Source organism: Durio zibethinus, chromosome 28 (assembly GCF_047325235.1).
Source record: "Durio zibethinus cultivar Kanyao isolate XHJ-2024 chromosome 28, ASM4732523v1, whole genome shotgun sequence".
NCBI lineage: Eukaryota > Viridiplantae > Streptophyta > Magnoliopsida > Malvales > Malvaceae > Durio > Durio zibethinus.
Genome location: NC_143189.1, coordinates 2,376,095 through 2,391,556, shown reverse-complemented (window position 1 = coordinate 2,391,556; position 15,462 = coordinate 2,376,095). Strand labels below are relative to the sequence as shown.

Sequence of the window (15,462 nt, the reverse complement as noted above, 5' to 3'; positions counted from 1 at the left end):
GGCAGAAACAGAAACCCGTCCTTAGATCGTGATACATGCCCAACATAACAAATAAAAGCAACTATAATGAAAGTGATGGAGAACTAACTGTACTTACAAGCGCTGTAGGTGATTTAGTTTGGATATGTCATTGGGCAAGAAACCCCTTAGACATTGGTTGTCAAGATCACTGATCATGCAGAAATCAAAATTCAATTACTTATAATATACCAATATAAGTGATGAAGACACTGTATCTTAAGCTTTGCATGATAAGGTTGCATTTAAAAGTTTAAAACATTTCTATTATAGGAAACACTTGCTATATGTATACACGTGCATCCAGGCATGGCAAGCAGACTTTAAAGTGACGTGGTTCCCTTGCAAAAACTAATCGGTGCAGATAGTCATTCATGCATCCATAGCATTTAGAACTTCACGAGTGTTAGGCATTAGGCAACTTAACTGAGAAATCAGTTCATTTGCCACAACCTGGTTCTTCATATTGTTGCCTTATTATTATTATTTTATGAGCAGTGGTTTCGAATACAGACAATTTATAAATGTATACATTTAAATATTATATTTACCGGATATCACATTTTATAAATGATTGCATGAAAAATTTTCATTATTTTACATGTTTTTGTATATTAATTAATAAAAGTTTAATAAATTTTGAGGCACTAATCATGAATGTGTGGAGAAAGCTAATTTATGGGTCAGTCGATTTCATATGGTTTAGGGTGTGTAATTGTTATGCCATTTTCTTCTTAATGTCTAATTAAAATAAAAATTATTATTTTAATATATGGACAAGGAAAATTTGATCCTTGAAAAGTGGAATCTCAAGCAATGGCCCAGTAACAATAATTTAAGCAAGTATGTTGAATTTACTCTACTGGAAGAAGATATATGCATATCCCACAACAATAAAGCAATGATGGTCAAAGGATTGTGTTTAATTTATGCATAAGAAAATGTTCAATAAAAATCACAAGGTAATAGCATAATAAATAAATTTAATTATCACAATCATTTTCTACACATCTGCTTCCGAAATGCTAATCCTTAGTGCAATCCTAAATTTCCCCTGTTTGCATGAGATAAACTACTGCAGCACAAGGTAACAGGCAACCGGATCTATTTCAGATTCAATGGATTCAGTAATGTACATAGAGCATATATATGTATATATATATATTTATATACATATATACTATGTACGAGCTATGTGTAACATCTTGTCGTCTGACAAAGCTGGCAGTAAACTAGGCATTGTCAACTTGAATTCTCCTACTTTTTCTGATATGCCAGAAGCTGAAAAATAACACAAAGTTAAATGTAATAAATGTGGTAACTGGTAACCAATTGGATGCTTATGTATATGCATGTGTTATAGCATACTTCTGGATGCAATGATCAAGGTATCAACAGCAGATGCAGCTTACCAGGTGGCCATGACTGGAATTTTGCATTCCAAGTCCTGCCAAAGTTTCTTCCTCTTTTAAAACTTGCAACTTATCTCTGACTGATTCCACTAAACCGGGCTTGGTAATCGTAAAGGTTGATATGTTGACCATAGAATGGAACTCTTTTACCAGTTGTATTTCAATTTCGCTTGCTTGCAAAGCAGTTTGCAGAGCTACATACTAGGTAAGAGGTCAATTAAGAAATAGTTTTAAAGTTGTCCAAGGTATTGAAATGTAATAAGGTTTCTGATGGAAGAATAATTACCTTGCACAGCTGTCTAACCAACAAAGTAGGCCTGCAGCACAGGTAAGGCCGCTGTAAACTGGGTATTCTTTGTTCGTCAACTGAAACAAGCATCAGGTGGATATCCAGCTGAAAGAAAATAGAGCAAATCAGTAATCCAAATATTTCAGCAAGTTCAAGTGAGAACTCAAAACCAATGATATTCCAGAATAACATTAATGATTATCCCATGAACTTGGCACGTAAAAAGGGGTTTTTATATGTCAATTGCACAGTGGTTAAAGCAATATGTTTTGGACTAAGCGAGCAACACAATTTGGACTAACTGAAGCCATAAATGAGCTCGATGATTCTTTACCATGGCAGAATACAAAAGATCACCACCAAAAAATCAAATTTACCTCATCATCCTTCTCCTCTAGGTTTCGAAGACAATCCACCAACTTAGAGAGGCGGCTGTTTCGAGGATTCTTTCCATTTCCACCAGTCAAACTGCCATGTCTTGTGTGACTGCGCATGCCGCCTGCTCCCCAATGAAGCCTTTCTGAGAGGCCACTAAGTGCTGCCAACAAACCCAAGGATTCTCTATTCACTTCAGAATCATTTTCGTCACCACTCAAACTGCCATCTGGTGTGTGACTTCGCATGCCGCCAGCTCCCAAGTGAAGCCTTTCTGAGGGGCAAACAAGTGCTGCAGATATACCCAAGGATTCTCTATTCACTTCAGAATCATTTTTGTCACCAACCCCATCTGCACTAGGAGCTGAAGAACGCTGAGAAAACCGACCATCCCATCCCTTCGATCTCTTTGGTTTGACTTCAGTATGGTTTTCATTGGCCGAAGATGAATCTCTGCTTCCATTTTCAATGGCATCCCCATTATCATTGGACTTTTGAGGTTCAGAAGGTTGATATCTTTTCCTCGATATTGATGCTGATCTCCTTATAATTGCAGATGCAGTGGCTTTAACTGTTCGTTTCCTACCCAGAACTTCTGATTGCCAATGCAAGGTCCGGGCAATGGAAGCTTGGATCTGATGTAAATGAACTCATTAGAATTTAATTAATTGATTTTATTTATTTATTTGGATTTAAGAAGGGGAACACAAGACACATGAACGCAAGGATACTTTAAGTTAGCATAAAGGAACATAGACCAGAGTAAACTAACAATCTAATGCCTCACTTGCTTATTCCGAGCTTTCTCCTCCTCATGAAAAGTCAATTCCTAAACCACAAAGTTAGTGACAAATTATTGGGTTTTAATAATAAAAAGAAAGTCAGATTCCAATGTGCACTGCAAGAGATCAACCAAACTATACCTCTTCCTCATATTTGTCAATATCTGGATACAAGGCTGCGATTAGGGCATCATAGTTAGGATCATCTCTCAGAGACCGGCGACTAGCACAATGTGTGCGGCAAGCTGGGCATTCATTGCTCCTGCCATTAGATTCAAGATGCATTAACATGAAGAAAAAAAACTTGAGCTCCTAAGTAACGGTTAATTATGGATCTTGGTAAAGATCATCCCAAACCAAACCAGGTCAGGACATCAGATCCCATGTTTCAGTGAACTAATGAGGAGAATGGAAATAGTTTGAACATACCCCATTCTCATAGATTTGTCAACGCATTCTCTACAGAAGCGATGTAAGCATTCCATTACAGTTCTTGTTTTGCGAATGATCCCTTAATTAAAAAAGGAAAATGATGAATTCTTTTTCTCTGCAAAAGTTGATGCTTATGTGGTATAAGCATTAATATAGTTTCAACAAGATAAAATGTGAAAACAGAATCATAAACCTCGTTCTAACTGAAACCCACTTTTTCAGATATGTTGAGTAATATGAACACCTTATATGATATTTGAGATACTTGGAAAGCTATACAAATAAATCTAACATCTTACGGGTTTAGTGGAGATTCAGTGAAGCACATGGTCCAAAAAGTAGCAGAAAAGTAACAAAAGATTCAAGCACCTAAGCATTTGAGCTAGGACTTGATTCAATGACAGTCAATAACTGAATCCATAATGCATAAAAGATTTAGAAATTGTAGCCAGTTCAAGACAATATCATCACTTCTGATCTGTGAAAAATGATATGAACCAATACTGATGAATAATTGATTTCTTTACAGACAGAAAGCCAAAAAATGTATCAGAACTTTGAATATGCAATTTAATACACATAACTACCTATTTCCAGAAACTCACAAGGTAATTATGATATCATTTACATCAGCATACATGCAAAGAGTTTGAAAAAAAGTACTCCATGTAAGAGCTATCTTATAAGATGAACCATATAATAGTTCAAAAGAAATCCTAAAAAGTCATCATCTCAACAAATGTACCCATCTCAACAAGATTTAACATATTAAACAAAAAGTTCTTGAAGAACATACCTAGGCAGATTGGGCATTGTACTTCTTTGCGTATGTCAGACAACTTTACTAGAACATATCTGCAATGAAACACAAGGGATGAACTGTTAGCATATTATGCAGTTAATAAGCGCTACATAGGCTGCCATTCTATTTCTCTTTTCATATTCAAGTGTAGCTGTAAAACTTTTTGCCAAATACGTGAACCATGAATACTCTGGACTAAGTAATCGATTGTATAACACACCTTTGCAGAGTTAAACCAATAGACACCCTTAAAAGTAATTAAATTTCATCCTTAAACCTGTTTAACTTGAATTCCATTTCACAAGGCTACGTATCCAGGCAGTAACTAAATAAAACTCACAAACCACAATGTTACTACAATATTGCTCAGCAAATTCAAATGATCATCAATGCTCTTTTCAAAACTTTAAGCATTATTGCCTCCGCAGAAGCAAGGAAAAAGATCGAGAAACAAATGAGAAAAGCAGTTATAGACAAATAAGCCCTTTCTCAAGTGAATATTACTACTATAATGAATTAATCCAAATTGTCTAAGGACACCATTTTTTTCCCTGAATAAGCACCTCATATTAAATAAAAATCATTACCTTCGAAACAGTTGATTAATACAAAATAAGAGTGTAAGGGAGGATTATAACTTTGTCTAATCATGATCTCACGATAAGGTTCTTACATTCAGTATAAACAATCAAGGGTGAGGCATAATCTGGAGCTTCCAACAAGCACAATAAATTACATTAAATTCCCTAACAATTAAAAAGAAAAGAAAGGCATTCTTTGGAAGGTCGTTTACCACTGTTATTCAACAAGAAGCAAACATCAAAAGTCTATCAATGGATAACACTGACAATTGGACCTCTTATGGTACATCATTGAAGCTTCATCAGAAACGACCAATACATCAGAACTTCTGAGTTCTAACTATTATAGGAGAGAAAATGGAAATCCAATAATAAAGCATCCTGGCAGATGACTATCATATCAATGACAACTCAGGAAGTGGTTAGCAAAAGTATTCAATATATTGAACAACGCAAATATTTTGACAGGATGATTAATAGTGACACCGTCATAAAATATTTGCAACTGTATCTGTTGTTTCAACCAAAGTACTCCAACAGTATGGTATCATCATGCACTGATCATATAGAGACCAAGAGAAAGATTGATCCCAAAGCCAAGCAGAGACAGCTTGACTCAGAGTAAACAGACAAGAATCCTTAAGCGTTAAAACCCACCTTATCCTTACTAGACCATAGCCTCCTAGAGTTGGTCAACAAACTTAACCGCAAGTCACAACCCTGAAAATGCCTAAAAATTATACTTAAAATTAATCCAGAAGAAGTTCACAAACATGAAGAAACTAAAATCCCAGTCCTCATACGTAGAAGAATATACGAAAAAATGGGTGTAGGTACAAATCTTACAGTTAAACAATGCTACAAGTATTTATAGAACGATGAAATCACTCTCATGCAAGCCAGAATAGGAATGACTCAGAAAGACCCCAAATCAAAACTCCAAGCAGTTTTACTAAAAAGGAGCGTACCCATCTAAGAATAAAGCAAGGAAAAAGAAGGAAGTTCGAAGCTTAAGAATAGCTATGTCGAGGATGTTTTGATTGTTAGTAGCAAGTAAACTCACAAATAACTTTCCTTTTAAAGTGCAACTATGAAACCATGCAGATCGCAAAAAAACAAAGCCCCCGCTATTGACGCATTAAGCAGTTATAAATGAAAGTAACGAGTAAAACAGAGCAAATCGATTTAGAAAAAAGAAAAACAAAAGTAGTAAAAGAAACTTACCCTTGGTTTTGTTCGTTACAAGGAGAAGGGCTGCGATCAGATTCTGTGAAAACCGAAAGCAACACTTCAATAAAAAAAAAAAAAAGTGTCGTATTCGTTACCGAAAATCATAGAGGTGGCTATGGTGTACCATCAGCAGCAGCATCCTCGGTTTCTTGCCGGTGTTGTTCATGGTTGTTACAGTGGTCAAGAAGCATAGGATCGTCGTCTTCTAGTGCGGTGTTGGCGCTGACGGCTTCGGAAGAACGCTTCTGTGCTGGCATTTGCTGCGTCTTTTTCCTCTCTATTTGTATTGGAAACCAAAGAAAGAAGGAAAGAAACAATCAAAGCGAAAATGGGATTCGAATCGGAATCATTGGAGTGAAGAAGGGAAGAAGCCGAAGGTGAATGAGGGCGGTGGAAAGAAAAGGAATGTCGTCGTCGTTGTTGTTGTTACAGTATTTGACAAGAGAAAGAAAGGTTTCCGCTGCTCGCGGCCTTAACAATTTGTTGGCTATAATTATATATACATTGTATTGTATAGTATACGTATTATTATACATGTATATAACATAATTTATTTTAGTTTTCACCCAAAAATCCAATTATTTGTCATTAATTCCCAAAAAAATGTTAATAAATTTAGCATTATATTTCCCTAAAATTTGAGGTAAAATTTTTTGTATCATGCTATATATATTTTAGCATTTTTTAAAATAAATATTTTAAAGAATAAAGTGCCAAATTTGGGGTTTTTTTTGGTAAAGTTAATTGTAAAAACCTAAAAATAAAATCATTAATTAATTTTTTGAAATAATTATAGAACTATTAACAATTAAAATTAAAAGAAAGAAAATAAAAATAAGTAGCGGTTAACTAGTCCTAGATTCTTAGTATCTATACAAAGATCCCTGTCGCTCTCGGAGTCAGCGAATTCGACACGACACGGAGTGGACCAGTGTCCCATGTTCCTTTACTTTCAAACTAGAAAGGGTTTTAGAGATTTAGCAAAACCCGATGGGGGAGAGTGCCAAACCTTCCGGTTACAAACAGTACGTTGCGGGCTTGCTAGCTGGTGTTGTAACCGTCGTCATCGGCCACTCCTTGGATACTGTCAAGGTATAATAAGTTTCCTTATCTTTTTTGCTTTTGCTTGATGAAAAATAAAGCTTTTCTGGATATGGGTCTGGGCAAGTTTTGAAGAATTATGCTTTGTTTTTGTTTAATCTGCAAGTAAAGTATACTTTCGATGATTTAAATGGGTGGTTGGCGTTTCAAGGAATATGGGTCATTTGTTGAATTGAAAGATTGGGAAAAAGATATTAAGTTCCTCTTTGAAAGCATCTAAATGAAGATTAGATTCTTTCAAGCTTTAATTCTTTTCTTCCTGGTTTTCTTGACAATGCTGCATTAGTAAATTCCTTTTGTATCTGCTGTTCCTTGGTCAGGTGAAGTTGCAGAAACACAATACTGAAGTGCTAGGGATTAAATACAGGAATGGCTTGCATTGCACTGCTAGGATACTTGCTACTGAAGGGGTATGCTTCTTGAGCCTTTCTTTTCTTTTCTCTGTGAAGAACCCAATTCATTTAAAGCTGTCCTTTGGTGAGAGTGAGACCACTCTTAGACATCTAAGGAAATACATCCGGTGGGAAAAGATAATATTTATTTGTTTATAGCTTTTGGTTATTCTTGAACTTGAACACCTCCAGCCTATACTGTTTATAGGGATTCTAGCTGTTCAAGTGCAAAATTTCATTAAATAATATAAAGAGCTAAATGTTCAGCTGTCTCAGATTTCATATTATAGAGCAGACTAGCTCATTTTGTATTCATTCTTATAGTGGATCTTGTCTGCTGATGTCCTAAAATCTAAAATCAACCACTAGAGGGAAATATTGGACATAGTTATTGAATTTATCCAGGAATTTGTGAAGATGAATGTTAGCAGTATCTATAGGTGCTATTCTGAAACCAAGGTTTTGATCTATTACATAAATTGGGAGGATAATTCGGAATGCACAATGCAGTATGTGGAATACAAAAATCATCAATTCATTTTTGGCAGCAGTCAAACCTATAAGCAGTCCATAAGTCTTAGCATCTTTTATACATAGTTGTTACCCTCGCCCTTACTCTTAACATATTTGATTTTTCTGGAGCGCTCACAGTTAGCTTTGGCAGGTTAGAGGACTTTATACAGGGGCAACATCATCTTTTGTTGGAGTGGCTTTTGAATGTTCGCTTGTTTTTGGCATTTATTCACAAACAAAGCAGTTACTGCAGGTTTGTGTTAAAGGAAATTGAAGGTGATCCTACCTTATCCATGAAACTGCTACTGCCAAGGAAAAAATGGAAATCAGTTGCTTTGATAACATTATTGCATGTTTCTTTTAATATGCTATCTTTCTAACTCATTCTGATGCTTCTAATTAATTTTTAATTCTTTTTACTAATGAAGGAAGGAGTTCAGAGTAATGAGCCACAGCCAAGAGCAATAATTCCTTCTGCTGCTTTTGGTGGAGCTATTATCAGTTTTGTTATATGTCCATCAGAGCTAGTGAAGGTAAGAGATAAGTTTTTATGTTGTGCTATGATTTGCTCTACGATCACTTTTTTTTTTTTTTTCCAAAGCATGCTTGTAACATTGGGCTTCTCCAGTGTAGGATGCAGGTTCAAGGCACTGACTCATTGGTTCCTAAATCCAGTAGCTACAGTAGTCCTCTTGATTGTGCACTTAAAACCGTAAAAAGTGATGGGGTGAGAAATACTCTGCTTTCTGGCAACTTAAGAGTTGCATGATTTTAAGTTAATGGAACACCTTTCAGGTTACAGACATCTTCTGTGGGGGCTCTACAAAATTGTTAAGAGAATCTCTCGGAAATGCCATCTTTTTTAGTGTATATGAATATGTTCGTTATTATACGCACTTACAGCTAAACACTGGTTCATCTGACCATAGCAACTTGATTGATATGGGAATTGGAATTGTGAGTGGTGGTTTGGGTGGTGTAGCTGTAAGCATTCTGACATCCTTCGATTTTGGTTTCTAATTTGAGTTACCATGTGGTCTTTTTAAATTTAGTTTTTATTCTCTATTTTTTTTCCAGTACTGGTCAGCTGTTTTCCCTTTGGATGTGGCAAAAACCATTATACAGACTGCTTCAGATAAATGCTTTCTGACAAATCCATTTCAAGTTTTAAATTCGGTAAGATAATCTGATTCCCTTGCTAAATATTATAGTATTGAAATTTGCCTTTCCTAGCACAGGAAGATGGAGGGCAGCATGGTGGAGTTTCTATAAAGATCAAAATGATATTGAAAGAAACTGAGGGTAGTCCAATTATTTCCTTGCCTCATAGATTTACATGAGGGCTGGACTCAGAGGATGCTATGCAGGGCTGGGTCCTACATTAGTGAGAGCTTTTCCTGCTAATGCAGCTGCAATTGTTACCTGGGAGCTAGCCATGAAGCTTCTCAGAATCAAGAATGACTAAGAAAGCTAATTATTTCAGCTAATTACAAGAGGCTTATAACCTTCTGTTGCTATATATGTTTACCTTGGTGGCTGATTTTTTCCACTCACACCTTGGCATGATATGATCTTGAAGCCTGACTTTTGGGAGAAAGGCAGGTGCTTTGACTTGTTTATGTAATAATGCAATATTTGCGCGGCTGAAACAATGGTGTCATGGTGATCTTTGTTGAGTTATCCCAATTCTTTTCCTTCTTGGGTCTTCTTGCCTTTCTATTAGCTGTGCAGGAAGAATATCACAGGTGCATTGTTGTGTGCTTCAGGATGCCTCCTTAATCCAAGCTTGGTCTAGGAACTGATGGTTAAACCTTAAAATTCCTATACTCTGTGGAATAAACATTGGACAAATTTGTGTATGGGAATACTCTATGTCTTGCTGATTAGGTACTGCCATCTCTGGTGGCCATTGAATTGCTTAATGTTGTACACTTTTACTGATATCCACCTTACCTTTTCCCGTTGTTCTCTACCTTCTGTTCTTCTTACTTCTCTTTGTGACTGAAGTTTTAAGACTGTCAGCTCTGCCGTGCATTGATACAGGAAAAATAAATGCGAACATATAGGTAGTATCCAATGGTTCGGAATCAATGATTTGTTTTGTTATTCAAGTGATTAATTAAAATGCGTTTTGGGATCGATCCCATATTTCTCACAATGACAAAATCCAGCAAACCCTCATCCAAAATTTCCATGTTTGGCTGAGTTGCTTGTTCTATTTCCTTTTTCACTCACATGGCGATTGTTCCAAACTCTACCCTAGTTACATACACAGTACTCTCGACCAGACTGCCTAAGTTGGTGTCTGATACAAGCAACAAACTTCTATGTAGAATTATCAACGTCCTTCAATTCTCGTGGGCAAGCGAAGGAAGGATGGTTAATGCAACTAGATGCTGTTCTTTGTAAAAATTAATGCAACTTTTGATTTTGACATATAAAAGACACCACTCAGTGTCAGAGAACCCCACCCTGTTAATGCATCAAAGCGAGTTTCTACATTTTTAATAAAAAACGTGTAAAACTTTGGCACTGGGAAAAAGCAACTAATTTAACAAACACATGAGAAAAGACAAATTGCAGCGACGTTGTTGGCAAACAAAGTACTTTTTGATGAATAACCAAAGTTTTTTGACGGTTAAGGCTGAATAACATGAACATAAATCCATTAGAATGCATCAAAAGCTCGAGTTTTTTGACGACCCATTTCTTCTATCCACGTTTGTTGCCAAACTATCTCAAATCCGACTCAAAATATAAATTTAACCCTAATGTCATGTTTTCATTGAAATATGAATGGAACAAGTTTGAATTGCATGGAATGAAAATATAAAAGAAAACATTAGAACCCAAAAAACCCCACAAACAAGCATATATAAAAGCTATATATAATAATACTAGAGCATGAAACGGTGCATAATTAAGGGGTAGATTAAGATTTGACAGAAGAGAGCGAGCATGCTTTGAAACCATATTGTTACATATATTTAAATTGATTTTTATGGGCATATTGGAAAAGGCCTTCTATAAATAGGATAATTGGAGAGTTAAGCTTTTTTTTTTTTTATATCTTAAGCTTGCCTTGTAGCTTGTAATTAATAATTTGAGCCTTCCCCTTGATATTCAGATGAGCTTTTCCGGCGTCGCTCATTGTGTCCGGCCAAACGTCTTCGACAACTCCTTTTTGCTTCATCGAACTCTGATAACTCATGGAACCTGCACGTCATCATCATTTTGAAAAGATGAAAATGAAGTGTCAGAAGAATGAAATGCAATTCTCCCTTATTTCCTGGTTTAAAGTCTAAATTGTATGCTAGATTAAGGTTGGTGAACATTGACGAGTATTATATATGTATTCTATCTAGTTCTGATGGTTTTTATAAGTTATGTACGGCCACTGGCCATTCTGCAGGCATGTAAACCTCGAAGCTTTTCATCAGTTAGTCATAATTAACCATCTGTAAAATGCACAAAAACAAACCTCAAGGCCTTAGGGGTGGGGTGCCTGCAATTGATATTGGCAATGGCAGGTAAAGTCCGCAAAAATCCTGAATGAACCAAGGAAGTTAATCAATATCTTCCTTCAATGGCATTTCAAGGCACATGATTTGTCCACGGTACGGACTACTGAGAGGTCATCATCGTCATCCTACGGTGAATCTGCTAGATGAATCAATTGATGTTGATTTGTCTATCATCAAATTACGAGGGAGACCCTCTCTGAGGAACAAATCTACTAAATAATATTTAGTTTACTTTTCGGATGTTGATAATTAAAAATGTAAATAATATATTAATACTCTTAAATTATTCGAGTTCGATTCGAATAAAATTTGAATTTAATTTGATTATTATGAGTTGAATTTAAATTTGAGTAATTTTATTCATTGATCGAGCCGAATTCGAATATTATTATACTTGATTTGAGTAATTCACAAATCTAATCGAAATTTTATATTTAAATATATTTTTATTATTTTAATTAATAAAATATCTCAAACTCGAGTATAAATAATCAAATTTTTATCGAATATAAGAATCAAACTTATTTTTACATGTTAATCGAGCTTAATTGAGTGAACTTGAGTAACTCGCTTGATTAAGCTTGATTTCTATCTCGAGTCAAGCTCAAGTTAAAAAAAAAAAAAAACTCGATCGAGTTCGAATTGAATTCAAGCTTCGAATTTTGAATTGAATTTGAATTCAAATTTGATACTGTATCAACTTGAACTCGATCGATTATATTCTTACTGCTAATAGCCCTCAATTCTCCCTCTTCCCATTCAGACATTAATCTGAATTAACGTTACTAAATGATGCTGCGGTGCTTGTCCTAAGTGGACTATATATGAAGATTAAAGTCTATTTGATAAAACACTTGAGATAACATTATTACTATTAATATATATTATGGAAATAGAAGAGGGGCTCTTGGTATTCCCTTGTGATGTATCTATAATATGTTTCACAATAATTGTGTGATTTCCAGCTCATATTTCTATTTCTTGGCTATTGTTTATCATGCCCTTGGCATGTATAACTTTAATTTTGTTGAAGTATTTTTGGGTTGGTAGGATAATTAAGTCCTAGTTTGGGAGAGATTTGAAAAATTAAGATTAAAAAAAAAAAACATAAATTTAAATCTAATACGATATGTTAAAACGAATAGCATTTCATGAATAAAGATAAATAAATAATCACATAAGTAGGTCAATAATCTTCCTTTTAGGTCAATATTTTTATTCTAATGTTATGTTACAGTTCAATTATGTTACAGGTCAATAAAAGGAAACATGTAATTAAGCTACAATATGAACCACAAGTCATAGATTCAGACATCAATGTAAAAGTACACACAAAATGTTTGCAAAATATGGAAGGAAAAATTAGGGTTTCGGAATTCAAACCTGCTACATTGTTGGCAGAAGCGTTGATGGAGTCCAGCGATTCGAACCATAGAAGCCTTGGCATGGAACTCACAGACCTTATGGCGCTTGTGGTACCTCTTGGCATCAGTCATGTCGGCAGTGCAGTTGTCAACCTGACAACCAGGTAGTGTTGACCCTCCACCAGCACTGGATCCTCTCTTGCCTTTCTTCTTCTTCTCAATATCATCTCCAAACCCTATAGCATCAGTAGTATCTTCATCCTCCTCCTCCTCTTCATCCTCCGTCATTTCCTTCAGGCTCCTCTTCCCATCTGTTTTGCTTGTTGCCATTTTTGGCTTTGTGAAAAAACAGGAGAAAGTAGTGAAAACAAATAAGGAGATGAATGAGATGAAGAAGTTTCAGAGAACACAGAAGAAAAAGAATAAAAAAGACCTAGATAAGAAGGTGAAAAAAAAAAAAAAGGAGAATCATGTGTGAGACTGAGGACCACAAAGTTCCATTTCTGTCCCCTTCAGCATTAGCTCAACAGTGAAAGGTGAGAAGCTTAAGAATAAATTTAGCTCCCAAGGGCTTAATCATAGCTGTACAGATGAAAAAAATTAATTTACCAAATTCCACTCACAATCAAAGATTATATGGTACTCTCTCTCTCTCCTTTTTCTTGACTTTTAATGCAGACACATACTACTTTGCTAACAGCATATCATGTTAAAATATTTTCACATGAGTGAAAAACATCACCCTCATTGAACCAAGTATATTTATGATGCACCATTCATTTTCTTCACGTTTTCTTTGTACGATGATTGATGACTTGCACCATTCATTATTTTCTAAACCGGCTCCTTTCTGCTCCAATCACAGAGCTAGAAATTCAACTCGCGCGTTTCCAATCAGTGTTCTTGACTTGTTTTCTGTTCCATACCTAAAGTTTTTACAAGGATGCAATTGGAGGTTTCTCTTTATTAAATTTTTGACGGTCTTTTTCCTTGAAAGGGGGACAGTGTCGCTGTCCATACATCTAAAGTTGTATTATTTAAAGGTGAGAAGGTTAAAACGCTGTATGGTCCAATGAGTTAGCTTAGGGGAACCTATGAAGCTTCAACGCGTATTGCACGACCCCCGACCCTCAACTATCATATGTCCTTAGCAATTAACATCCAATATATTCTTCTCCCTTTCTTTTTCCATTATTTTCACATTGCATTTTGGTGTAGCCAACGGGTTTGCAGCTTAGTGGGAACCTAGCTAGCCCTAGTGCCACTGTTACTACTTCCATCATACGAAATAGGACCACATTTCGTACATTGTCATGTATATTGGTCCCCATTGTCCAGTTGTACGAGGTCATGGTCAGCTGCATGCTTCTGCTGGTTCAGCATCAAGTTAAGCCAATTCAATTCGAGAAACCATGCGCAGCTGGTTTCACATGTGTCAGCTTCTGTACTAAAAGGACCCTCAACGCATTCAATGTAGATGTTTGGCTAATAGAAATAGCCTATAGTTTCTAACTATTGAAGTTTTACAATTAATTAATGAACGAAGCAACTCTTCTTTTGATCAGCAGACTCAAGTCTCTGATACTTCTAAGCTGACTTTAAAGGTTAAGTTTAAGCCTGATTATGAGGTATCTTGTTTTGATATTAAATCTCTTATATATGCAGTGGTATCAGAAAGAGACATGTCATATGTATAGAGACCGAAGTAGGTTTTTTCCAGGAAAAGTTTGATGGAAACTTAAAGCCAAGAACTGAAAAAGAAAGAAAGAATACTGAGTAGCCTATCAGGTTGTTTGCTTTTTATCCATTGGAGTTCTCAAACATGGATTACAAGAGGGACTTGTCTGCAGACAAGACAACGTAGATTCATTTCTTATATTCGCAAACTAAATTAAGTATAACTGACCACAACTTTAATAGGTGGAGCAATTTCGATTGTGAACAATATTATTCCATTTACCATATATATTACACAAATGTTTGCTCATTTATGGAGGGAAGTTAATTCAAACGGTAAAAAAAGTTTTTTTTTTCCTTGATTGTCTAAACTAGAATAAAGATTGTAAAATGATAATTTGTTCAGAATTCGTATATTTATATAAATAAATTGGCTTGAATCAGATTTAAAACATATGAATGTTAGGTTTTGGGTGAATATATCAAATCTATTTGCAAACTTGGAGGCTTGAATAAAAGAAAATATGAATTAAGGTTTTGAATTTTCATAACTTTGAAGGTGTCACAACCCATATTCTTGGTACTATAATTTATAATTTTTCATATCTTCATCTTTTGCTTTTTCATGTTTAACTTAATGGATATGGAAGCATTTCACTCTCAGCCTTTTTGGCTAAGAATAAAAAATTTATAATTGATATAATATTAACTTATAAATAGCAAAATTTAAAGACTAATTAATGGTAAACCAGATTTAAACCTGTAATAAACTGTAGGAAAAATTAATTCAGACAAGTCCTTTGAATGCTTTAGGGGACCATGGTTCCACTAGCCAAGGTTCCTTATCTGCTCATCTTGATTCTCATTATCTGAATGAAAAAAAAAAAATGAACTTGAAATATTTGCTTGAAAAAGAGATGTGCCTAACTGTGAGTTACACATAGCAATCATTTTTTTAAGATGCTATTCC

At 35.2% G+C, this 15,462-nt stretch overlaps 3 protein-coding genes across 8 annotated transcripts; 1 reads left to right on the top strand and 2 right to left on the bottom strand.

Annotated features, from left to right (window-relative positions):
• Nucleotides 1-927: 927 nt before the first annotated feature.
• On the bottom strand, nucleotides 928-6,400 carry LOC111280979 (putative E3 ubiquitin-protein ligase RING1a). Of its 4 annotated transcripts, XM_022868535.2 has the most exons (10): nucleotides 6,046-6,399; nucleotides 5,916-5,958; nucleotides 4,105-4,163; nucleotides 3,306-3,387; nucleotides 3,018-3,138; nucleotides 2,882-2,923; nucleotides 2,097-2,729; nucleotides 1,717-1,824; nucleotides 1,431-1,631; nucleotides 928-1,299 (listed from the first exon to the last, which is right to left on the bottom strand). In XM_022868535.2, exons 1-10 carry the CDS (start codon nucleotides 6,176-6,178, stop codon nucleotides 1,276-1,278), a joined length of 1,446 nt encoding a protein of 481 aa, XP_022724270.2. In that variant the 5' UTR covers nucleotides 6,179-6,399; the 3' UTR covers nucleotides 928-1,275. The 4 variants fall into 4 exon arrangements, with proteins under 4 accessions (XP_022724270.2, XP_022724271.2, XP_089613236.1 ...); XM_022868536.2 differs by lacking the exon at nucleotides 2,882-2,923; XM_089757110.1 differs by lacking the exon at nucleotides 6,046-6,399 and having other exon boundaries at nucleotides 3,306-3,423; nucleotides 5,916-5,942.
• A 355-nt stretch (nucleotides 6,401-6,755) lies between these two features.
• Nucleotides 6,756-9,899, top strand: LOC111280772 (mitochondrial arginine transporter BAC1-like). Of its 2 annotated transcripts, none has more exons than XM_089757151.1 (8): nucleotides 6,756-7,013; nucleotides 7,343-7,432; nucleotides 8,079-8,180; nucleotides 8,356-8,460; nucleotides 8,556-8,654; nucleotides 8,723-8,911; nucleotides 9,005-9,103; nucleotides 9,258-9,899. In XM_089757151.1, the coding sequence occupies exons 1-8, from the start codon at nucleotides 6,912-6,914 to the stop codon at nucleotides 9,390-9,392; spliced, it is 921 nt and encodes a 306-aa protein (XP_089613277.1). In that variant the 5' UTR covers nucleotides 6,756-6,911; the 3' UTR covers nucleotides 9,393-9,899. The 2 variants fall into 2 exon arrangements, with proteins under 2 accessions (XP_089613277.1, XP_089613278.1); XM_089757152.1 differs by having other exon boundaries at nucleotides 6,857-7,013; nucleotides 8,079-8,203; nucleotides 8,360-8,460.
• Nucleotides 9,900-10,801: 902 nt separating this feature from the next.
• LOC111281123 (squamosa promoter-binding-like protein 3) lies at nucleotides 10,802-13,379 on the bottom strand. Of its 2 annotated transcripts, XM_089757154.1 has the most exons (3): nucleotides 12,835-13,379; nucleotides 11,409-11,475; nucleotides 11,009-11,143 (listed from the first exon to the last, which is right to left on the bottom strand). In XM_089757154.1, the coding sequence occupies exons 1-2, from the start codon at nucleotides 13,143-13,145 to the stop codon at nucleotides 11,418-11,420; spliced, it is 369 nt and encodes a 122-aa protein (XP_089613280.1). In that variant the 5' UTR covers nucleotides 13,146-13,379; the 3' UTR covers nucleotides 11,009-11,143; nucleotides 11,409-11,417. The 2 variants fall into 2 exon arrangements, with proteins under 2 accessions (XP_089613279.1, XP_089613280.1); XM_089757153.1 differs by lacking the exon at nucleotides 11,409-11,475 and having other exon boundaries at nucleotides 10,802-11,143; nucleotides 12,835-13,288.
• Nucleotides 13,380-15,462: the final 2,083 nt, after the last annotated feature.